Source organism: Ustilago hordei (genome assembly GCF_900519145.1).
Source record: "Ustilago hordei strain Uho2 genome assembly, contig: UHO2_contig_13, whole genome shotgun sequence".
In the NCBI taxonomy this organism is placed as follows: Eukaryota; Fungi; Basidiomycota; class Ustilaginomycetes; order Ustilaginales; family Ustilaginaceae; genus Ustilago; species Ustilago hordei.
Window position 1 is genome coordinate 700,033 of NW_024545290.1, and position 23,815 is coordinate 723,847.

Consider the following 23,815-nt stretch of genomic DNA (forward strand, 5'->3'; position numbering starts at 1 on the left):
TCCTCCTCTTCTTCCCTTCAGCACCTCAGCCAACAATGAGTGGTCCAGGCTGGCTAGCTGGACAGCTTGGGTGAAAGCATCAACCTTGCTCAGCCTGGCATGGTGCCAGTGTTGCCCTTGGGAAAGGGAATGATGCTCTCCCTTTGGCAGGACTTGCTTGCTGCTGGCTTTTCATGGTGCATATAAGGGGCCCAGATCATTCCCACATCCCAGATTTGCCCTTCCTTTCCCTCGTCTTCCTTGACCTTCAGCTTCTTTCTCTCAGCTTCACTCTAAATTTGTCTGTAGCATCCCTCTTGCAACCAACCAAGCCAATCAAATTCACTTTCAGCACCACTTTGCTTCCAAAGTGGCACTCTCTTGCAATCATGCTCCTCCTCTGGTCACAGAAGGTACCACTTGTTTGCCATCAAACTCTGCACCTTGTATCCTCTTCTCTCTACCATGTCAAATGCACCTTCACACCCTCTTCAGGGATTTGGCCAGGTAGTGCCAACAGGAGCAACTCGCATTGGCAAGTTTGGTGACCACACCTCCCTCACAGAGGAACACCTTGTCAGGCAGGCCAAGGAGGTATCGAATTGCTTTGATGATAATCCAGCCTTCTTGGAGTTGTGCAAGAATCTAGCTGAGGTGGAGCAAGACCTTAATGATATGTTCCATGCACAACACCTCTCACCTGGCACCCACTTGGGGAATGCTGTGGTGGAGCAAGTCTTGCATACTTTTTGTGACAAGGTTTTCCTCCCACATGCTTATGGTCCTCACTCAATCATCACTGCTGATGACATCCTCTCATCCCCACCTAGACACAATGTCTCAGCTAATTGCTTGTTTTGGAAGATGGTTGCCAAATTCTGCATCTATCATCAGAAAGAGTTGTTTGTCAACCCAGAGCAGAAGCAATACCTATCTATGGCTTGCAGCAGCTGGCAGCACATCAAGACCATCTATTACCATCTGACACACAAGTGGATTGACTATAACATTGCCTTGGAAGTGTTGGCACTGATTACAGTGGAAAGCATCCACAAAGCAAAACCCAAACCAGTGGCATGTTATTGTGATCTTGTCACTTTTATCACAGATGGCATCTTTGGCAATCATCTTTTGCTTTGTTGTCCTCATGAGCAGCTGCAGCTTGCTGCTCTCCACCTCATTGTCTCATACTGCACAGCTCGACCTGGCAAGGTGGCACTCACTAGGCTTGCAACTGATGCCCTCAAGTATTGTGATCTAGATTTCTACCTGACACTCTGGGACAATGATGATGATGATGAACAAGATGATGATGATAACAAGTTGATGGAGGATGATGGTGGCATGCTTGTTGTTTGGGATTCAGGTCATGAAGTGCAACCTTCACAATGTTGATGAACCCAATACCACCTTGGCTGCAAGGTCACCTTCTGTAATTTGAAGGGTGGACAAACCAATCCCAACATGTACCAGAGTCAACCCCTTTATGACAATGGCAGTCCAGCCTTCATGGAGCCAGCAATCATCCTTGCCCAGCTGGCCGAAGAGGATGGCATCTTTGACCATGGCATCAGCATTGCCAGCATGATGGAGACAGCTGATCCAGAATACTTTAAATATGTGGGTGAGTTCCTTCCTATTCCCATTAAGGCTGAGGCCAAAGATCGCTTTGTGCTTCATGCAATCAAGTCAGCATTGTCTTCAGGAAGAGGTACCACTTCAGTAGCAATGGCCCAGCATCAAAGTGCCACTTCCACTTCCACTTTGCTTGCAGCTGACAACAACAGCCCAACAAGCAGCAGCAATTGGGTCATCTCGGAATTGGCACCCTGGATGACAAATATGTCTGATGTTGCCACAAAAAAGATTGCTCTTGCTGCTGGCATGCCTGAATACACAATGTACTTGCTTTGATGCATGACAATTCAGATGCTGGACTGTACCTCAGTGACAGAGGGAGCAAAGAGGCTCTCTGTTGGGCACTCGATTGCCTCTTCACAGATTGTCAAGAGCTACTTGTCACAGCACAACATCATTGACATTCAGGGCTTGGTCCAGAGGGGCAAAGAGTCCAAGAATCGCATCATGCTGCATGGTCTCCATTGTGTCAAAGCCATCACAGATACTCTGAGCTCTCTGCATGCTGTTGGAATTGCTGGTTGTCAGAGGTCGCACACCTGAAACCTGAGATCAGTAGTAGTATCAGTACTATCACCGATTCTGTCAAGTTATGCAACAGTGCCAATGGTATTTCGATTCCTAGTGAAATATGCGACAGAGTCATCTCTACTGCTTTTCTCATTGGAATCTGTAGTTGTATTGACGTTATGACAGATTTTGACTGACCACTGTGGACACTCCATCCAGAGGTAGCTCAGCATGATCAAACTACAATATGACTCTAAGGGAACTTGATGTTGACACCAATGGTCTGGTGTGAGTATGGATTGATGATGTTGACACAAGTGTCCAGTGTGTTGACTAGCACTTGAGGTGATCCCCAGGCTGCAGTGGACAACTGCCTTCAGTTCTATTGCTATCCAGACCACTGGTTCATTACAAACCACCTTCGGACATCAGGAAATGGTGATACAACACATGCACTTCAATGAGGAGCAATCTATTGATTACTACTATGCTGACTGTGAACTAATGATACTTATTTGCTTGAAGTAATACTAGTTATTATGGTGTATAGAGTGGATGAGGATCCACTCAACCATTTGTGATGAGAAGGTATGGCTATATATCTCTTTGCAGCATCACCAGCGACACTGCTCCTGCTCTCTCTCTCTCCAGAGAGTACCCTCTTTGTCGAGTACTGTACAGGGATCTCCAAAGAGGCCCCTCCTCCATATCAAGCCTTGTCCCCCCTGTCTTTCCTGAGCTGTGTCAACTTCATTGACACTGCTCCTCCTCTTCATGTCCCTCTCACTGGTGTCTTTTACACAGCCCTCCTTCCTGTGACCAGCGATGGTTCTCCTTTACTCCTGTCCTGTGGGCCCCTGAGTGGTAACCAACTGCATGTCACTGAGCTCGGTCCCTCTCGCATGTGAATCGTTGTACGGACATCCTTACTACCAATCTCCACGGAATCTGCCACATGATCTCGCTTGCTGCAGATTCTGGTGGAATTCGTGATATCAACAATGCTTGTGCCGATTTCGCTGCGATCTGCCATAGAGCTGATTCTACTGCCGATCTTGGTGAGTCCTGCTGCAAACCTTATGATCTGCCCGATCCCACAATTCCTGCGCTACCTTCATATCAATTCGGCCTTCCCTCGCTCTGTGCAGCTTAGGCCCATGACATTACCCCCCTCTTAAGAGCTGAGCTCCATCGAGGCATGTTTTGCACCATGTCTAAGTCATACTACCATCTTGTTCCATCTACTCATCATCAGCATGAGCTCTTGTTACAATACTCATTCGTGGTCCTCTGCTAATGATGCTACTCCCACCTCTAGTCATTGTCAGATCATTCCTCGACTACGTCTGCATGAGGATTCGGCTCCAACAGCTGAACCTCTGCCTCCTCCTTCTTCTGCTGTTCCCCTGGCTTCTCTGGTGGCTCATTCACCACTGGAGCCTCTTTTCTTGGGGATGGATGATGATGCAGTCATCACTCCCCTCCCTTCCCTGTACTTGGCTCCCATCGTTCCAAACCCCATGGGGAATGACCATTCCCTGGTTTCTCCAGCCATTGACCTGTATGAGGTCAACTCACGATGTGCTGCACTGGAGATGATGAATCTGGAGTGCCAAGCAGTTTGGGAGGCTGAATTGGCCCAGTCTCCCACTCCACCACCTGCTGCTGATGAGGTGATTGACACGATCCTGTTGGCCCCTCAGGCTGAGACTCCAGTATATCGGCTGGTGGTCCAACCTTTGACGCCCCCTCCCCACTGGGTGGCTCGACGAACTCCTCCTCCAGACTGCCACCTTCCCAGCAATGGTGAAATTGCTGGGTGGTCAGAACAATTTGTCATGGCCAAGCTCTTGACTCAGGTCACTGACCATTACTACCCTCCCGACTGGGACATACCAGTTGGTTCTTTACCAGCTAAATGTCTTCACTGTTTAGTCATGCTTCGCCTCATGGAGGGTTGCATGCCATGGCCGAGTTGGCAGTGTCGTTGCTGCTTCAACTTAGGCATTCCATAAGTACACTTCTCACACTTCGCTTTCGACTCTGAACTGATACTGATGATCTCCTTTCTTCACTTTTTAGCTGCTTTGTGTCTGCATTTACCAACCCATTTGGTGAGCATACCCAAATCCCTTGTGCCTGTGTGCACTGCTACTTGGCTGGGTTGGGTCACTGCGAGCATAGCATCCCAGCCCATCCCAGCATGGATTACACCAGTGATGGGACTCTGAGTCTGCAACCTCGTGGGTCTCATCAGGTAGAACACGCACACCTAACTGTAGCAGATGGATATGGTCCTGGCTTGGTTCAGTCAGAGGAATGAACCACCAACCCAGTGACGACCCATGGCTGGGTGGCCACAATGCAGGTCATGTGGCACTTACACCGACAGGAATTGGTAAGTTCCCTCCTCCATATGCTCCAGCTATACATCAAGTGTCATGACCGACTGTACTTGGAGCATCAGCCTCATGGGTCTGTCATGGAGTCTGGTGGTCCCCCAGACCTCCTTCACGAGTGGGTTGCCCCTACTGAGGAGGAACTGGTGATCTGTTCATCACTTGCCCCTCCTCCTCCTCCTTCTTCCTATGTCAACATGTAGTGACATGTCTCATTCTGTAATATCAATGCCCTTGTTTCTTGAACTGAGTCTGTGGCCTGACTCCTGTGATGTTGATTATGAGCCTGGCTGTTGAGTACCATGCTCTTGACCCACTTCTTGTATGGTGAGAGTAGTATTTTGAGTCCTCTTCCTGAAATCTGCCATACCACAAGTACTGTGACAGATTTCCATGTAGTCTGTAATAGTGCCTCTACTCTCACATTTTTCGCTCAAATCGGTTCTAACACCCTTCTTACTGATTTCTCCTTCTCCTCGTGCTTGTTAGTCTCGTCCCCCCGCCGAAACCTCATGTCATGGGCCTGGATGCTCAAGAAGCAGGAGGGTCACTGGTTCATATGGAAGGAGCACAGGTATCGAAGATCTAGCCGATACCATTAGAGAGCATGGCTGTAGTGCAGTCTCCATGGAGACCATGGACTCCTACAGACTCACATGCAAAGGAGGACCGAGCCCATATGCAAGGAGGGCCAGGCACAGCCATGAAGAGGACCAAGCTCAAGGAGCATGCAGATGGTTACCACTCAGGGGCTTGAGAGACAAGAGTCAAAGGAACTGTCACCAGTCAAAGGAGAAGGAGCAGTGTATAAGGAACTGGCAAGCAGGTCCTGAGGAGGAGGAGCAGTGTCGAAGGATTCGACACCACTCAGGAGGCACAAGGGTGCCAAACAAGCAGGATAGCAAGGAGGAGGAGCAGTGTCGAAGGAGTTGACACAGCTCAAGAGGCACAAGGGTGCCAAGCAAGCAGGATAGCAAGGAGGAGGAGCAGTGTCGAAGGAGTGGATAGCTCAAGGAGGACAGGAGTGGTGCCAGAAGGGCCCCCTGTACAGTACTCGATGAAGAAGGTACTCTCTGGAGAGAGAGAGCAGGAGCAGCGTCGCTGGTGACGCTGTGAAGAGGTATATAACCATGCTTTCTCATCATCAAAGGTTGAGTGGATCCTCATCCACTCTACACCCATCATAACTAGTTATCACTTCAGCATAAGTATATATTAGTTTCAGTCAGCATAGCAGCAATCTATCAAGGTTGCTCCTCATCATAGTGTGTGTGTTGTATCACCATTACCTGACATCCGAAGGCAACCCATAGCAGGTCAGCAGTCTGGATATAGATAGAACCAAAGGCAGTAGTCCACTGCGGTCCAGGGATCACCTCAAGCATCAGTCAACACACTGGACACTTGTGTTGATGCCACCAACCTTATCACTAACACCATCAACAACCTCATCATCATCAACACTCACACCAGACCTTGGTGTCATCATAACCTACATATTGTTATTGATCATGCCGAGCTACCCCTGAATGGAGTGTCCACAGAGGTCAGCCAAAACCTACAATAGTATATACAATGAATGCCACCTGCTGTCATCACGCAACTTGATAGTCACTGAAGCAACTAACTCATTGAGACCAATACTGAGACAATAGCTGTTGCACAGTTTGATAGTCACCAAGTATCTCAACAGACCGACCTGGGTTTCAGGCGCGAGACCCCTGACATGACCCTCCTGCTTCTTGAGCATTCAGGCCCATGACAGATAGCAAGGAGGAGGAGCAGTGTCGAAGGAGTCGACACAGCTCAAGAGGCACAGGGGTGCCAAGCAAGCAGGATAGCTCAAGGAGGACAGGAGTGGCGCTAGAGGGGCCCCCTGTACAGTACTCGATGAAGAAGGTACTCTCTGGAGAGAGAGAGCAGGAGCAGCATCGCTGGCGATGCTGTGAAGAGGTATATAACCATGCTTTCTCATCATCAAAGGTTGAGTGGATCCTCATCCACTCTACACCCATCATAACTAGTTATCACTTCAGCATAAGTATATATTAGTTTCAGTCAGCATAGCAGCAATCTATCAAGGTTGCTCCTCATCATAGTGTGTGTGTTGTATCACCATTACCTGACATCCGAAGGCAGCCCATAGCAGGTCAGTGGTCTGGATATAGATAGAACTGAAGGCAGTAGTCCACTGTGGTCTGGGGATCGCCTCAAGCATCAGTCAACACACTGGACACTTGTGTTGATGCCACCAACCTTATCACTAACACCATCAACAACCTCATCATCATCAACACTCACACCAGACCTTGGTGTCATCATAACCTACACATTGATATTGATCATGCCAAGCTACCCCTGAACAGAGTGTCCACAGAGGTCAGCCAAAACCTATGATAGTATATACAACAAATGCCACCCACTGTCATTGCACAACTTGATAGTCACCAAGTGACTAGCTCATCGAGACTGATACTGAGACAATAGCTGTCACACAGTTTGATAGTCACCGAGTATCTCGACAGACCGACCTGGGTTTCAGGCGTGAGACCCCTGGCACAGTTCCCCTTTACTCCTGTCCTGTGTGCCCCTGAGTGGTAACTGACCACATGTCACTGAGCTTGGTCCCCATCTTGGCAAAACTTGGTCCTCGGCCCAGCAGAGCTTGGTCCTCCTCGCATGTGAATCATCATACAGACATCCTTACTACTGATCTCTGTGGAATCTGTCACACAATCTTGCTTGCTGCAGATTCTGGCAGGATTCATGATATGGTTGATGCTCATGCCGATTTTGCTGTGATCTGTCATAGAGCTAATTATACTGCCAATCTCAGTGAGCTCTGCCACAAATCCTACATTCCACCCGATCCCTTGATTCCTGTGCTGCCTTCATATGAACTTCGGTTCTTCCTTCTTCTCTGCGCATCCAGGCCCATGACACAGGGCTCACAAGATTCTGGCTGCCAGGCACTGTGGGCCGTGTGAAAGATGCTTGCAGGTCAGCATTGACTGTGTGCCTGCTGACTCTGGCAGCTATGAGGTAAAGTGCAAGCCTTGCAATGGCAAGTCAAATCCCCCCTGTCACCACAAGTTCTGGCTGGATCAGACTCTAGTCACAAAGTGGGATGGGCTTGTGAGCCAGGGCAAGGCTCACATAGTTGCTGATGTCATGGTCTACAGCAGCTCAGCTGTCTTTGGCCACCTGCAATATGACAAGGTAAGTCTCAATGACTATCTTGCTGGTGTCACCCCCAAGATTCTAAGGGTGCACTGTGGGAATAAGTTTGACAACCAGGGCACAAAAAGAGGAGCTGGATACAAGGTGGCCTGACATGGTGCAGGCCAACCCACCACCACCTCCTCCAATCCTCTGAGCAGTTCCAAGCAAACTGCTGCTGAAGCTGGGTTGGTGACAAGTCAAATGAGACCAGGGCCCTCTCTTTCACAGGGTTATAGAGCTTCACCCCAAAGACCAGTGCCTTTGCAGAGCAATATCAATTTGGCTTACAGAAGTGTTGATATTGCCAAGGGAACAGATGCAGAAGCTGCCCTGGAAAGAATCTCCACAGCAGCTAAAGGGCTTGTGGAGTATTTTGGCATTCACAACCGCTCCGAAGAGGAGTCAAAGGAAGAGGCATGCTTAGAGGCTCTTGAAGAGTTTGCTGATGTGGTGATTGGTCAGTTACAATGGCATGCCAACTTTACCGACCTTTTCGGTAAAGCTTCTGACCAACGCAATACCACTATCCTCACGCCATCACACATCGCAACATAGCATTATACAATCTTGAATAAACAGTGCAATCATGAGTTCACATCCAAACCCTGATCCCATCCTCAACTTCTCCTCCTTCCTGCCTCGCCAGAACCACCGGGGTTAGCAACCCCCTCCCTCTCTCTCCTCCCCAAACTACTCTCCGGCATCCCCATTGGTCTTTCCACACTATCCATCTCCCTCTTCGCTTCTTTCCAATTATCCAAATTCGCCTGAGCAAACTCTTTATGCATCTTGGCAAAGTCCAACATCATCTCCCTGAAGTCGCTCACCTTTTGTCTTTGAAACCTATCCAGATCTGCTTGAATCGCTGTTGTGGCATAGTGTAAATCGTTCGATGTGAGGGCGAGACCTTCTTGGAGGAGAGCGATTTCTTCACGCAATTTGGAGATGTTGGATCGACGGGATGCATCGCGGTCTACATCCATGACTGATTGGAATGTGTGAGTGATTGCGCCGAGGAGACCGTAGCCGGTGCTGCGGGAAGAAGAACGTTTGGAGGGTGATGCTGGCGGCGAGGTTGCTCGAGATCGAGCGCTGGCGTCTGTCGTAGTGGAGGAGGGGTTAGCCTCGGTGGCTTTACTGTTGCTCGTCGAATCGGGTTCCTGATCACTAGCCCGACCATAGACGGAGGAACAAGGTCGGAACCCAGACCCGACTCCATCCCTTATCCCGTTCGCATCAATCCCTCCACCGCTCACTCTCCCATTATTGCTCAACAACCCGGCCCCACCTCTCTCCAAAGCCTCATCCAATCTCTTTGCTTCATTCTCCACCCTCTCCAGCTCCTCAAGTTGAGTCTTTTTCGCCTCCAATGCATCCTGTGCCAATTCATACTGCAAATGCTTCAAATGTCTCCACTTCAACACCTTCTGCAGAATCGCCGCAAATTGAGTATACTCGTGCAAAGGTTCCGTAAACTTCTCTTCCCACGTTCTGAGCATTTGACCCGTTGCAATGTACGCCGCGTCCGCCGCCTGTCCTGTTCTTTCAATCGCCGTGGCCAACTGGCCACTTTCTGTGAGCGAAAAGCCATTCAAAATTGCCCCCAACTCAGCATAATCCGTAGACGCTTCCGTCCATCTCCGCATCAACCTCCGATTCACTTTCTCCATACTACCCGAAAGGTGGTTCGCAAAACGATTCGTAAACGCTTCCGAATCAATAAACCTCTGATTCGGCTGTCGTAGTGACGACACCGACGAAGGCAGCGGGAGGTGCGCGTATGCTGGACTAGCGTGTGGATCGGCAGGATTCTGTACCGGAGCACGGAGGTTGTTCTTGGACAAATGCGCCATTGGCGGACTGGCGGTAATGTCGTTCCAGTGATACCGTCCGTCGAGGAACTTCTGCAGCACTTCGTCTCCTCGCAGCTTGGGATGGTTGTCGCATCGACGGAGGAAGCTCTGAAGCATGCGTTTACGACGCGCAATGATGGTAGCGTCTTCTTTGGCTTTGCTCTGTTTAGCAGCGTAGTCGGACAGTGTATGTTTCGAAGGAATAGGAGCGATGATGATGGTAGGATGCAAACGGATGAGCGCTTCACGTAATGCTTCGAATTCAGAGTATCGACGTTTGGCTTCTGTTGAAGCGTTGCGGATGACATAGACGATGAATGAGGAACCGCCGTCGCCGGACTTCTGCGCATCTACAATCTCGATTACGGAGAGAGGCGAGGCGAAGGTGGCTCGAAGCATGGAAGAAGGTGAAAAGGTGTTACCGGCTGCGCCTGCGCCTCCAGCTGAAGTGGAGGATGGATTACCAGTAGCAGCGTCCATCAGCGCTCGAGAGGAAGAGCTTCCCCATCCTTGACCATCGTCATCTTCTGGGACTCTATTCGCATCGCCATCTGTGGCGTTGCGTACGGATGAGTGCGAAGATGCAGCCAAAGCCTGGTTGGTGGCATCGGCCGCCGCTTTGGAAGCGCCATTCTCGTCGTCGGGAATCTGAAACGGGTTCAGATCGTCATTTTGATTTGCGCTCATGTTGGGCGAGGGTAGCGCAGTGGTAGAAGCGCACTGATGTTTCTAGGATACTATGTCACTGCTAGTACCGAGTCTTTCGATTTTCAATCGGGATCCTTGCATGGGGTTTGTAACCTGTGTCGTCGCTTGTATTGTCACGATTTCGTCGTCGTTGCCGAGAGCAGTTACACTGGATGCCAAAGCTGGCGTAGAGGAGGTGCGAAATATGCTGCCGCGTGCGGCGTGCCGATGCAGATGCGACGAGGTGAAAGGAGGATGTCGTCGTGATGATGGATGTGACTCCCCTAACCGACACAGCCTGTTTCTCGTTGTCATATCTGCTCTGTGCTCTGTGCGCTGTGCCGTGTCTCCCGTGTGCTCTGGTGCCGCGTTTCGCCCAAGGCTTAACATTTATCGCAGTGCCATTTTGGGAGAGATTTCTTCCGTGCGAGAAAAGGGCGATGCACTTGCTTCCACCTCATCAGATGCTCGGCTTGTGCTTGCACCTCGATCATTAACTCTCCTTCAACGCTTCTCACATCACCACCACGCCCACCACATCGCCTACAGCAAGTTATGTTGACGTCTCTGGCACCAGCCAACCCAAGATCGATCGTTTTCCTCCTCAGCCTCCTCTATCTCCAAGCCTACACTGTTGACGCAGCCATTTCAACCTCGGCAGGATTCCCACAAGATGTTTTCGCCAAGCCTGCATTCCAAGTACGCTTGGGCGGTCTACTCAAAGATACCTCCACCTTACCAATCAAACGTACTGATGCGGTGAGGATCTTGGAGCAGCAGGAAGCTTCTTCTTCCTCCTCCTCATCCAGCTTGTTCAATCGCGAGACTTGGCATTCACTCTCTGTACCGGGCAACTCCGATTCATACCCTTCCTACACGCAAGAAGGGAATTCACGCACGTTGTTTTGGTCGCTCCAGCGAAGTTCACCTACTGAATTGCAGCTCTGCTCTATACCGGACTTCACTTACACTCCTGCTGTCAAACAACGTCGTGGAGCACCGACTCCGCCGCGGTCGAAGCAGCAACTCATCCGGAACGCACAAGCGCTATTGGATCCGCTGAAGAAAGTGTGTCTCTATCATACGACAGATTGGTTCACCTACAGCTTCTGCCACGGAAAAGAAATCCGCCAGTTCCGGAGATTGGGACCGCAGAGTGCGGCGCATAAAGCGTTCAAGAAAGCAGGTGGAGGAGAGGCGGGGAAGAAAGCAGCGCTAGAAGCAGCGGAAAAGGTGAACAGCTTTGTTCATCCTGTTGCTGATCCCGAGTATCCTGCTTTCATTCTTGGGAGATGGACGCCGCAGAGCGAAGAGATTGTTGATGAGAACCCCACTCATCAGCAGCAGCCGGCTTTGGAAGAGTCGAAAGGTGTATCAGCCGTATCATCTTCCAACTCTGCCAACCGCGGGGGAATGGGGTCACTAGTCAACTCAGCAGGATTGGATCTCGTGGAAGAAGTGCAATTTGGCGATTGGGACGAGGAAGAGCTCTTCGCTGCTGAGGCAAAAGCTCTGTCTCAGTTCAAACACTCCGATAGCGCGATCGAGTCTTCCTCCGCCACGAGCAGCGGCGGCGAATCGCAGAGGCACAGGCATCTAACGCAGCGATGGACAAATGGAACGATGTGCGATATGAACCATCAACCGCGTACCGTTGAAGTTCAATTCCATTGTTCCAGCCGCAAACCACTCGAGGATAGGATTGTGATGTTTAAAGAGACTACCATTTGCAATTATGTGTTGGTTATCGAGACTCCCAGGTTATGCGCAGACCCAGCGTTTGGGAGCGAGACAGAAGACAAGCCGTTACCCATAGAGTGTCATAGGGTCGTAGAGGATTCGTTTGGGGGTGCGACTTTGGGGGATCCAAAGAAAGTTCAACCGGCCCTCGGCGAGATTGATGCAAAGGAGGCTAGTAAGAGTCAAGAGCAGGGGGATGGGGAGGGGGAGGGGGAGCGAAAAGAGACGAGTAGTGCGGAAGAGGCAAGTTCGACGTCGCATACATTTGGGGATCTGTCGAGATATGGAAGTGTACATGATGATTTCTTCGATGAGGCTCTGGGTGGGCATGGTGCGTCGTTCCATGAGTATCAGGGTGAAGAGGGGTTGGAAGTGGGAGGGGAAGAGGAGGCCGAGATAATGGTGGAGGTTAGTATGGATGAGGAGGGGAGAGTGCAGGTGAACAAAGTCGTCGCCTCTTCCGATTCCGCGACTAATCCAGACGCGAAAGAAGTTCGGAGGCGAGAAGGCGGGAAGAAGCGCTCGGATGATACCACTAACGAGTCCGGAGATGGGGAGGAAGAGGAAACGTTAGAGATTCAGCTGGATTTGGAAGATTTGCCCTCCGTCCTTCGTGGTGAAGAAGGTGCAAGCTTGGAATCAAAGTTGGCAGAACAGATTTCAAAGGTGCTCAGTTCGAAGATGCTGCAACAGTACGGATCGTCAGACGCTGAAGACGGAGAGGAGGGGAAGCAAAAGAAGGAGAAGCAAAAGAAGGGGAAAGGCAAGGGTGAGACACCAGACGAACTTGCCAAAATGTACAACAAGCTCATGGCCGGTGTCAATGGCGCTAAAGAGATCAAGGGATCGGGCAAGGTAAAGCAAGGCAAAGGCGCAGCAGGGAAACAACCTCGTCCATTGAGAATGGAAAAGGTGGGTGACAGTTTGAGTGAACGCGTGAAGCGGTTCTACGATGCCAAAGAGCGAGAAGAAGGCGGTGACGGAGGCAAGAAGAAGGAGGCACCGCCTATTGCCGAGCACTTGGAGCTTTGATGGGACTCCTTGTTTTGCGCTGTTAATGTTTAGCTTCTGACTCAGATGGTGGGCGTGCTTGTGGTTTGTGCCGAGTTGATCCATGTCGAGTTGATTCGTGTCGAGTCAGATGATCCAACGTCACAGCCATGTCTGAGTGTAAGAGTTGTCACGCCATCTTCCGAAGCTGACAACGCTTTGACATGGTGTGTTGCGCTTGCCCTGCCGTAGGTCTGATTTGGTATGGAATGGTGGTTGAAAAAACGTTGCGTGCGATCGTATCGTAACTCGTGTCTGTATATACATGGCGTGTCGGCGTCAACTGCTCGCTGTGCCTTTTGTGATGATCGTCCGGCTCTCTCGATCTATCCCCTCCTCTCCACTTCTCCCATCAATCTCTTCTTCCAGCTGCTTCTTAGACGTACTTGCCAAAGAACGGAATCAAACTCTGAGCGATGGTGAAACTGAACACCAACTTTGGTCCCACAACCAACACTTTTGGTGTCAAACCCTTGAAAAACGCACTGAAACCTTCATTCTTTACCATCTCCTTGATGATTTGCACACCTCCTACCTTGCTTTCAAAGTTAGCATTCTGTATTCTGGTCTTTACCACATCAAGCGGGGCGGCTACGGTGATGGAAGCGACTGAACCGCCGATGGAAGCGAAGAAGTTTTGGGTCCAGGTGGCATCTGAGTAGTTTTTCAACCCGAAAATGTACTCTTTTGTGAATGCACTTCCGCCGAACAGTGCGAATGAGCCTGGAGCGTTTCGGGCTGCGGTCCAACCCCATCCGCGGTAAAGGTTTACGTTTTCGTCGGCAAGGATGCGCAAGAAACCCCTGGATCGGAATGCCTCGGGGTTGGTCTGCCTCTTAATCTTAAGTACGTCTAGGGGTAGAAGTACGATTTCTCCAATACCAGTAAGCGAGCCAGCGGTAGCAGACATGATACTCTTTCCTGCTCGTTCACCGAACAAGTTATCGAATGACTTTTTGTGGTTCGAGGTAAGGTAATCGTTAAAGTAAGGTTGACCACCGAACTTGTAGATTCGTTGAAGCACTTTGTATCCTGCAGCATAACCTAGACCGGGGAAGAGGGAGAGGAATTTGGTGGAGACGTTGGCGGAAGCTTTGTCTTTGAATACGATTTGAGTCATAGATAGACCCGTGGTTTTATTGGACATCAGTCTTTTGGCGACTGTGTCGACAGGGTGGAAGACGAGTAGTTCAGCAATGCCGGATAGACCCGAGCCGAGAAGTCGGGCTTGGGCTGATTCACGCTTCATTCCTGGAGGTGGCGACATTTCGGCGGTGAGATGATAGGAAGGGGTGGGTGAAGGTTGGTGGTGTGAAAACGAGGAAGCAAGGGGTGAGGGCGATGAGGAGATGGAGTGAATGTTGCCGAGTCAGAGACCAATGCACGGCCGCGTGAGAAGAAAGTCGGCAGCCAACGGGCGAAGAAAAAAAAAAAAAAAAAAAGAAAAAAAAAAGTCGCTTTTTTGAGACGCGGAAACGTGAAATTATTGCCCGCACTCCTTACCCTTAACCAGTGGTTGGCGCTTCGATTCTCGATAACGTTGGATCGGCTCCTCCCAAAAAATCCCGATAACAAGTCCGAGCGATTCCGGCTATCTCACTTTTTCCTTTAGGGGGTATCAAAGTTTTTGCAATTTTAAAAACACGGGTTTTTTCGAGAGCATGTTTTTGGAGGGAATTTGAACCCCCCCCAAGGAAAAGCAGGTTTCCAAAAATGCAATGAAATCATATGGCCGATAAAATACGTAACCTAACAGTGGTCATGTTACTTGTCACTCTCATTGCTATTACCCATTGCTTGCTTATATCTTGCTTTCCTCTTCACACAATGCACTCAATGTAATGTTTCATATGGTGGTGAGAAGAATTGTATTGAACAGAAGAAGAGAGAGTGCCTGTCAGATCGAGAATGGTTGTGTCAAGACTTGCTCCTGTCTCTGAGCTGATGCACTTTGAGTCATGGCAATGTAGTCCACAGTAGTCCTCTCATGACGTCGAGACAATGCAGTAGTGTCTTCCTCATTGCACCCAGTGGATCTGAACAGCACCTGGAACAAACCCTCTCAAAGATCATGTGCAGCAGAACTTCAAAGTCTTGACACTGCATACTGTGACATTCCTTGTGTTGCAGTGGCAAGATCCAGTTCGTATTCCTGCTGATTTGTGCATCTTGTCCTCCTGAGCTCTTGTGTATCACTGGCATCAAGTTGGAGGCTTTGAACAACCTCACTCACCTCATCCTCAGAGAAAGAGGGCAACAGCAGGTTGGCAATATCAGCAGGACGGTCATATTGACTTGCAAAGGTGTGGGCAACAATGCAGGCTTGGATCATCTCGGCAGCAGTGATGTGGTCCTTGAAATGGTAGATGTTACCACAATAGCCTGTAAGGCACTGGAAGCGGTTCTTCAGGTATGCAATGGCATGTTTGACTTGTACTCAGACTCAAGAGAGCATGTAGTTGAAGTGTCAAAGGTCTTGACTCTTGTCAGCAGCAATGTGAGAGAATGGTCCAACTGTGAAGGCAGAATGGCCATATCCACCATCAACCCAGATGAACTCACCTTCATCAAGGTACAGGTGAGGCTTCTTCAGGATGTTGCTGCCTGAGGCCCAAACCTTCGAATCCTGAACACTGCCAGGCTGTCCAACAACTGATTTGACAATCCGAAGTGAGTGTGGCAGGATCACCAGTGCTACATTGATGCTGGGGAAGCCTTTGTAGCAGAAGTGCTCTTGACTGAGCACTCCTGGCTTCCAGGCAAGAGGGATGTGTGTGCCATCCACCACAAGCCAGCCCTTACCCCACTCTTCAACCCCAGTTGTATTGTGCACCCAGGCAGAAGCATGTTGTCTCTCTCCCTCTGAAGCAAACTGCATGACCTCATTGTTTAGCTCGAGGAGGCCAGCAACTGTGTGATTGGTGTATCCAACAATGCTCCCAACACCACAACCACATTGCAAAGCAGCATCATGTTCACCACCTCCATTTCCAGAATGGCCAAGTCTGTACAGAGCCACTGAAAGAATCTCTTGCACTTTGTTGAGAGACATCACACCTGAGCTGCTGTAGTTCCACCAGAAAGCCTCTGTTTGCTGGAGTCGGATGGCGAGATTGTTGAATGCTTCAGGTGACATATGAACAAGTCCATGATACATCCTATGATTGCTTGATTCATACCTGTTGAGAAGGTGGATAAGCTTATCAGCACAGCCAAGAGGAGTGCAATGTGTGATTGTGTACCTTTGCTTGCATATGAAAGTGTACAAGCAGACAAGGTGTCGTGAGAGCAGAATTGGGTCGCCATCATCGTCCAAGTTGTTGATGTCAGTGCTGCAGGAGTGCTGCACTCTGTCAGTGTTTTGGATGACCTCTGCAGGTATAGAGAGCTTGAGAGTGCAGACAATGTCAGTGAGAATTACTTGCTTGTTGCTGTAGCACACCATGGCTGGAAGGAGGAAGGGAGTTGGAGAGGGAGCATGGAGAGGGGGGATGGAGAGGGGGGATGGAGAGGGGGGATGGCAGCAAGAGCGATGCCGAAAGGTTGCAGAGTGGAGTGGTGGTAGTAATGGAAGAGGTGTGAGAGTGAAAATTTTTGTTTAAATGCTTTTGAGCTCATTATGTGACTGTGCTGCACATCATTTTTATTCACCTCATACTTGCACTCTACAGAAAAACACTCAGAAATGACTTTGCATTGAGACTGGATGATAGTACATGTAATGCTACAAGACAGGAAGATTGAATGAAGAGTCTGTGTTATTGTTGTTGTTGCTGGTGTTCTGATGAGCATCCTGTTTGACACTGGCCTGAGAAGCAAGGAGGTGCACCATCTCCATCACCATTTCATGATCACATGCATGAACACATTCATCGCGCTCTTTCTCCTCCCTCTCGTGATGCAGGTGCATCTCCTCGCACTTGGTATGCTCAGTGTCATGGGCCTGGATGCTCAAGAAGCAGGAGGGTCACTGGTTCATATGGAAGGAGCACAGGTATCGAAGATCTAGTTGATACCAGTAGAGAGCATGGTCGTAGTGCAGTCTCCATGGAGACCATGGACTCCTACAGACTCACATGCAAAGGAGGACCGAGCCCATATGCAAGGAGGGCCAGGCACAGCCATGAAGAGGACCAAGCTCAAGGAGCATGCAGATGGTTACCACTCAGGGGCTTGAGAGACAAGAGTCAAAGGAACTGTCACCGGTCAAAAGAGAAGGAGCAGTGTATAGGACACTAGCAGGCAGGTCCTGAGGAAGAGGAGCAGTGTCGAAGGAGTTGACACCAGGTCATGAGGAGGAGGAGCAGTGTCGAAGGAGTCGACACCACTCAAGAGGCACAGGGGTGCCAAGTGTCATGGGCCTGGATGCTCAAGAAGCAGGAGGGTCACTGGTTCATATGGACGGAGCACAGGTATCGAAGACCTAGTCGATACCAGTAGAGAGCATGGTCGTAGTGCAGTCTCCATGGAGACCATGGACTCCTATGGATTCACATGCAAAGGAGCACTGAGCCCATATGCGAGGAGGACCAGGCACAGCCACGAGGAGGACCAAGCTCAAAGAGCAGGCGCAGCCATGAGGAGGACCAAGCTCAGATGGTTACCACTCAGGGGCTCGAGAGACAGGAAGTCGACACAGGTCATGAGGAGGAGGAGCAGTGTCGAAGGAGTCGACACAGGTCATGAGGAGGAGGAGCAGTGTCGAAGGAGTCGACACCACTCAAGAGGCACAGGGGTGCCAAGCAGGAGAGGCCCCTGAGCAGTACTCGATGAAGAAAGTACCCTCTGGAGAGAGAGCAGGAGCAGCATCGCTGGCGATGCTGTGAAGAGGTATATAACCATGCTTTCTCATCATCATAGGTCGAGTGGATCCCCATCCACTCTACTCACCATACAACTAGTCAATACTTTAGAAACACAAGTACTCATTAGTTACAGTCAGCATAGCAGCAATCTATCAAGGTTGCTCCTCATCGTAGTGTGTGTGTTGTATCACCACTACCTGACGTCCGAAGGCGCCCATAGCAGGTTAGCGGTCCGGATATAGATAGAACCGAAGGCAGTAGTCCACTGCGGTCCGGGGATCACTTCAAAGCATCAAGTCAACACACTGGACACTCGTGTTGACGCCACCAACCTTATCACCAACACCATCAACCTCATTATCATTGACATCACCAATCTTATCATCAACACCATCAACCTCATTATCATCGACATCACCAATCTCATCACCAACACCATCAACCTCATCATCATCAACACCCACACCAGACCTTGGTGTCATCATAACACTGATATTGATTGTGCCGAGCTACCCCTGAACGGAGTGTCCACAGAGGTCAGCCGAAACCTACGATAGTATATACAACAAACGCCACCTGCTGTCACTGCACAACTTGATAGTCACCGAGTATCTCGAGACAATAGCTGTCGCACAGTTTGATAGTCACCGAGTATCTCGACAGACCGACCTGGGTTTCAGGCGCGAGACCCCTGACATTAGAGTGGATCGTTCAAGCAGCTCCTCACGATCACCATGATGGACCCAGACCTCAACAATAAGCTCGATAGACTACTCACTCTATTGGAAGCACAGCTAGAGCTTACCAGACAGGGTCATCGAGAGGAATGATTACAACGAGCTCAACTGGGTAGGGAGGAGACAATGGACCTCTCTCACTCGGAAGACCAAGCAGGAGGAGGAGATGAGTCTATGATAGGAGACCCACATACTCCTACTCCGGCTCCACGACCAAGACGATCAGTCTCATTCAACCTGGATGAGCAGGAGGACATCAACTACGAGAAGTATGCTTCACCTACTGGGCCAAGATATGTCAAGACTAAGCTGGACCCCTACAGCAGGACTAGGACGGATCCTTACCCCCTGGACCACGAGGAGGATACCAGCATCATGGCAGAGCTTAACCGGTCAAAGCCCATCGCCACCCCCTTTCCAAAGTTCAATCCCCGAGACATGGAGATCTTCATTCTAGAAGCCGAAGCATGGTTTAAGTTCAACCAGGTGTATGAGCAGTCTAGGATGATCAATCACATGGGTGCTCAACTGGAAGGGACAGCAAGAGAGTGGTGGACCTCCAAGCTCCGTATTGATAGAGCTAGAGAAGGAAGGTTGTTCAATGATTGGCACTACTTCACAGAGCGACTGTTAGAGCAGTTCAACCCACGCAATGCTAGGATGGAGGCATACAACAAGCTGTTGGCTCTCAGACTCACAAGTGATGCTCCTGGTGCCGCCACACGTCATGTAGAGCGGTTCAGAGACTTGGAGGGACAGGTCAACCTAGATGACAACGAGCTAGTGATTGATCTCTTCAGAGGAAGTCTCACTCGCAGCATACAGGAGAAGTTTGAGAGGAATCCACCTGGGAAGAGATGGGAGTGGTATCGAGAGGTTGAGGAGATCGATCGACAGAGGATGCTACTACAGCAGTCCTCGGCTAGACACTCACTTCCAAATGCCACGTCACCTCCACTAAGAACTGGGTCTCGGCCAAATCAAAGTTCGATCCCCATCCGACAACCCACTCAACCTTATCCAGCTCGATCACCATCACAAGCAACTACACAAGCAACTATACAAAACCTAAACCGACCCCTTCCTCATCATCCCACCCAACCCTCGAAGCAAGGAAGCCCTGCTCCATCAGGTATCAACACCTGTCATGTATGCAAGGGTATCGGCCATTGGGCAGAGACTGCCCCAGCAGGAGGGTAGACCCTCTTAGCTCTCGACCCATGGGACCAAAGGTTATGGTCACCACAGCAGACCCCTTCGAGGAGGCCACCGACTCAGGAGATGGCCACACAGGCAGCACTGAGACGGGTGACCCCGAGGCCATGGACCTCAGCTCATACCAGCAACCCATGGACCCCGATCACGAGGAGGAGCACAATGATGATGACGACGAGGGAAACGTCAGTGGGGTGATGCACTGATGGCATGCATTGCTCTACAAACCTCCTCGCCATCACTCTGTATATATCAAGATTGTCAAGTATGTTTCTCTACCAGTGGAGGCAAAGCAGTACTGGAGCTCTCTGGAATGGTTCAAGACCATCCTGCTCGGATACTAGCTGATACCGGTGCTAGTTTGTCCATAGTCTCAGATTCTTTCATTAGTAAGTACCAAATACCCACAAAACCCATAAAAACAAGATCGATCCATGGTGTCACCGGGCACCAACTCTCCATCAATAGTTCTGCGAGCATGCAGGTATCTATTGGTACACACAATCTGGGTGTGGTCGAAGCTTCAGTGGCCGACACTGCGGACTATGACCTCATCCTGGGGTTCACTGAGCTACGGAGGCTCAAACCCACCATACAATGGGATACGGGCCAGCTGGAGTTCAAGACTCAGGAGCAGGACCGACTCCCTAGGAGACCCCCTGAAGCAGCAAGAGCAGGGGACCTAACCATGAGGAGACCAACCCTTCATGGTAACAAGTTTGTCTCAGCAGAGCGCATACTACGAGCAGCTCTGGAAGATGGACCCATAGGGTTCATGCTGTTAGAGGAGCCACCATCATCACTCCCAGCCTTTGGTTTTGTACCTACAGGCGCAGACAAAGGAGTCGAGATGGAGGTGGAGGTAGATAAGGTGGTGACGGCTGCAGACATACCAAAGCCATACCAACACCTGCGAGATGTGTTTGATGAGGTGGAAGCAGACAAGCTGCCCCATCATACCGAGCATGATCTCCACCTCGAGTTGATAGAAGGAGGGAAGCCACCTCAAGGGCCCCTATACCTTAAGGGACCCAAGGAGATGTCCGAGTTGAGGAGATACTTGGATGAGAACCTCGAGAAGGGGTTCATAAGACCATCGAAGAGCCCGGCACGATCACCAGTGCTCTTCGTACCAAAGAAGGATGGAGGTCTCAGACTCTGTGTGGACTACAGAGGTCTCAACGAGATCACTGTCAAGAACAGGGCACCATTGCCCCTCATCGAGGAGCAGCTGTTCTTACTCAGGAAGGCAAGGATCTATACCAAGCTAGACCTTAGAGCAGCATACAACCTCATCCGGATTGCTAAAGGAGATGAATGGAAGACAGCTTTTGGCACTCAGTTGGGACTCTATGAGTACCTAGTGATGCCCTTTGGCCTAGCCAATGCTCCGGCTCACTTCCAGTCATTCATCAATGACATCTTCCAAGACATCATTGGGATATATGTGGTAGTATACCTAGATGACTTCCTGATCTTCAGTGACACTGAAGAAGCACATGTGAAGCATGTCACTGAGGTCCTCGCTTGCTTAAGGAGCAACAGGCTCTTTGCTAAGCTGTCTAAGTGTGAGTTCCACACCAAGACAGTTGAGTTCCTGGGGTACATCATCAAGCCAACGGGCATAGAGATGGACCCAGAAAAGGTGCGCACTGTCAAGGAGTGGCCAATGCCAGAGTCAATCCATGACATCCAGAGGTTCCTGGGTTTTGCCAACTTCTATCGAAGGTTCATAGCCCACTTTGCTCGCATAGCCAAGCCCTTGACAGCACTGGTAAAGCCTATAGAACGGTTCAAGAAGTTCGAGCTACCAGAGGAGGCCCAACAGGCCTTCCACAAGCTCATCCAGGCCTTCACATCAGCAGGAGTGCTTCAGCACTTCGACTACCACCTTCCAACAAGGTTGGAGACTGATGCAAGTGACTTTGCTATAGCAGGAGTACTCAAGCAGGAGCATGAAGGACGATGGCATCCAGTGGCCTTCTACTCTAGGAAGATGTCTTCTGCCGAGAAGAACTATGAGATCCATGATAAGGAGCTCCTAGCTGTGGTCGCCTGCCTCACTCAGTGGCGACACATGCTAGCTGGACTACCGAACCAACTGGTCATCCTCACTGACCATGAAGCCCTCAAGTACTTCAAGTCACAGAGACGCATCACAGGTCGACAAGCTCGATGGGCAATACTACTAGCAGACTTCGACTTCATATTGCAGTATCGACCAGGAGACAAAGGTGGTGAACCCGATGCTCTCACCAGAAGGACAGACATGCAACCAGCTGGTGAAGAGCAGGATCACAATGTGAGGCAACTACTGCCTCCTTGAGTGTTCAAGGAGACAGCAGACCATGACTCACTCCTAGTGGCCCCATGATCTCGATGGAGTCCATAGCATCAAAAGGTCTCAGAGACCTGGTCAAGATCTTCCAGCCCTTAGACCAAGAGCTACAGGAGATACATAGGACGAAGCCCTTCGAGGTCAGGGACAACCTATGGTACAGTGGAGGAAGGTTGGTTATCCCAAAGTGATTCATGCCAGGGAGGACCAACAACCGACACTCAAGGAGTGCCAAAGAGGTAGATGGACAGTCTCTCTCTGTAGAGCATCTGCGATTCATGGTGATGACCCAATGCCATGATGGTATTACTGCTGGACATGTAGGAAGAGATGCTACCATCAAGGCAGCTCAACGACATTACTGGTGGCCAAACATGACAGCTTGGATTGCAGACTATGTAGCAAGTTGCCCTGTATGTGCTAGGTACAAAGCTCCTCATCATCATCCATATGGTTTGCTACAGCCACTAGCAACACCAGACAGGCCCTGGGGCTCCATATCCCTCGACTTCATTGAAGGACTACCACCATCAAAGAAGTATGACTCCAAGACCTATGACTCTATCCTAGTCATCGTCGACAGGTTAACCAAGTTTGCCATACTAGCTCCAACCCATAAGACAGTCACAGCCAAACAGACTGCAGTATTGCTATATGGACACATGGTTAGACTCTTCGGATATCCAGATCACATGGTCTCGGACCGAGGCAGGCAGTTCATATCAGGAGCATGGAAGGCATTTGCAGAGCAAATGGGTGTGAAGCACTCACTTAGCACGGCCTACCATCCTCAAACTGATGGTCAGACAGAGAGAGTCAATCAGGTCATAGAGCAATATCTCAGGATGTACTGCAACTATGAGCAGAATGACTGGGCCAACCTGCTGGACACTGCAGCCTTTGTATACAACAACACGGTCCACAACAGCATTGGTGTCTCACCATTCTTTGCATGCTATGGATGGAACCCCAAAGCTCATCCTGACATCCCTCAACGACTAGGAGTCAATGATCCAGGTCGCTTCGAGTACCTCATGGATGGAAAGGAGCGTTGCAAGTACCTCCAGGAGCAGATCAGAGAGGCACAACGTAGATCAGTAAACCAGTATAACAGGAAGCACAAGGACATCGAGTTTAAGGTGGGTGATATGGTCTATATCAACCGACGAAACTGGAAGACAAGGAGACCCACACCCAAGTTAGACACCCGGTTTGCAGGACCCTACCCAGTTCAGGAACGGGTTAGGACGCCGAGCTTATCGAATCACATTGCCAGCAAACCTTAGGGTGCATGATGTGTTCCATGTCTCCATGCTCGAGCCAGCAAGAACAAGTTCTCTTCCTCAACGTGCTGAACAGCCCACCATACCATCACTTCCAGATGAGGACCTCGACTTCGAAGTCGAAGCACTCATCGACAAGCGTTCACACAATGGGACTACGGAGTACAAGGTGTTGTGGAGAGGGTACTCAGAGGAAGCTGCTTCATGGGAACCAGTAGAGAACCTCAACTGTCCCGACCTCATCCAGGAGTATGAGGTGTCGGAGGGGGACGAGTGAGTAGACAGAGTGGAGAGAGGAGGAGAGAACAGGGGAGTAGAGAGAGGAAGAGGAAGGAGGATGACGTTGAGAGAAGGAGGAA

The 23,815-nt window shown here is 50.1% G+C and overlaps 5 protein-coding genes across 5 annotated transcripts; 3 read left to right on the top strand and 2 right to left on the bottom strand.

Annotated features, from left to right (window-relative positions):
• Positions 1-1,443: 1,443 nt before the first annotated feature.
• UHO2_05478 (uncharacterized protein) lies at positions 1,444-1,893 on the top strand (the record flags this gene model as incomplete). The annotated part of the gene is made up of 1 exon (XM_041560293.1): positions 1,444-1,893. The coding sequence occupies one exon, from the start codon at positions 1,444-1,446 to the stop codon at positions 1,891-1,893; it is 450 nt and encodes a 149-aa protein (XP_041416227.1).
• A 6,472-nt stretch (positions 1,894-8,365) lies between these two features.
• On the bottom strand, positions 8,366-10,288 carry UHO2_05479 (related to SNX41 - sorting nexin, mediate distinct retrieval pathways from endosomes; the record flags this gene model as incomplete). Its single annotated transcript, XM_041560294.1, has 1 exon — positions 8,366-10,288. The coding sequence occupies one exon, from the start codon at positions 10,286-10,288 to the stop codon at positions 8,366-8,368; it is 1,923 nt and encodes a 640-aa protein (XP_041416228.1).
• Positions 10,289-10,843: 555 nt separating this feature from the next.
• On the top strand, positions 10,844-13,060 carry UHO2_05480 (uncharacterized protein; the record flags this gene model as incomplete). Its single annotated transcript, XM_041560295.1, has 1 exon — positions 10,844-13,060. One exon carries the CDS (start codon positions 10,844-10,846, stop codon positions 13,058-13,060), a length of 2,217 nt encoding a protein of 738 aa, XP_041416229.1.
• Positions 13,061-13,454: 394 nt separating this feature from the next.
• Positions 13,455-14,345, bottom strand: UHO2_05481 (putative GGC1 - Protein of the mitochondrial carrier family (MCF); the record flags this gene model as incomplete). The annotated part of the gene is made up of 1 exon (XM_041560296.1): positions 13,455-14,345. One exon carries the CDS (start codon positions 14,343-14,345, stop codon positions 13,455-13,457), a length of 891 nt encoding a protein of 296 aa, XP_041416230.1.
• Positions 14,346-18,746: 4,401 nt separating this feature from the next.
• On the top strand, positions 18,747-22,161 carry UHO2_05482 (uncharacterized protein; the record flags this gene model as incomplete). Its single annotated transcript, XM_041560297.1, has 3 exons — positions 18,747-19,496; positions 19,583-20,029; positions 20,320-22,161. The coding sequence occupies 3 exons, from the start codon at positions 18,747-18,749 to the stop codon at positions 22,159-22,161; spliced, it is 3,039 nt and encodes a 1,012-aa protein (XP_041416231.1).
• Between the last annotated feature and the right edge of the window lie 1,654 nt (positions 22,162-23,815).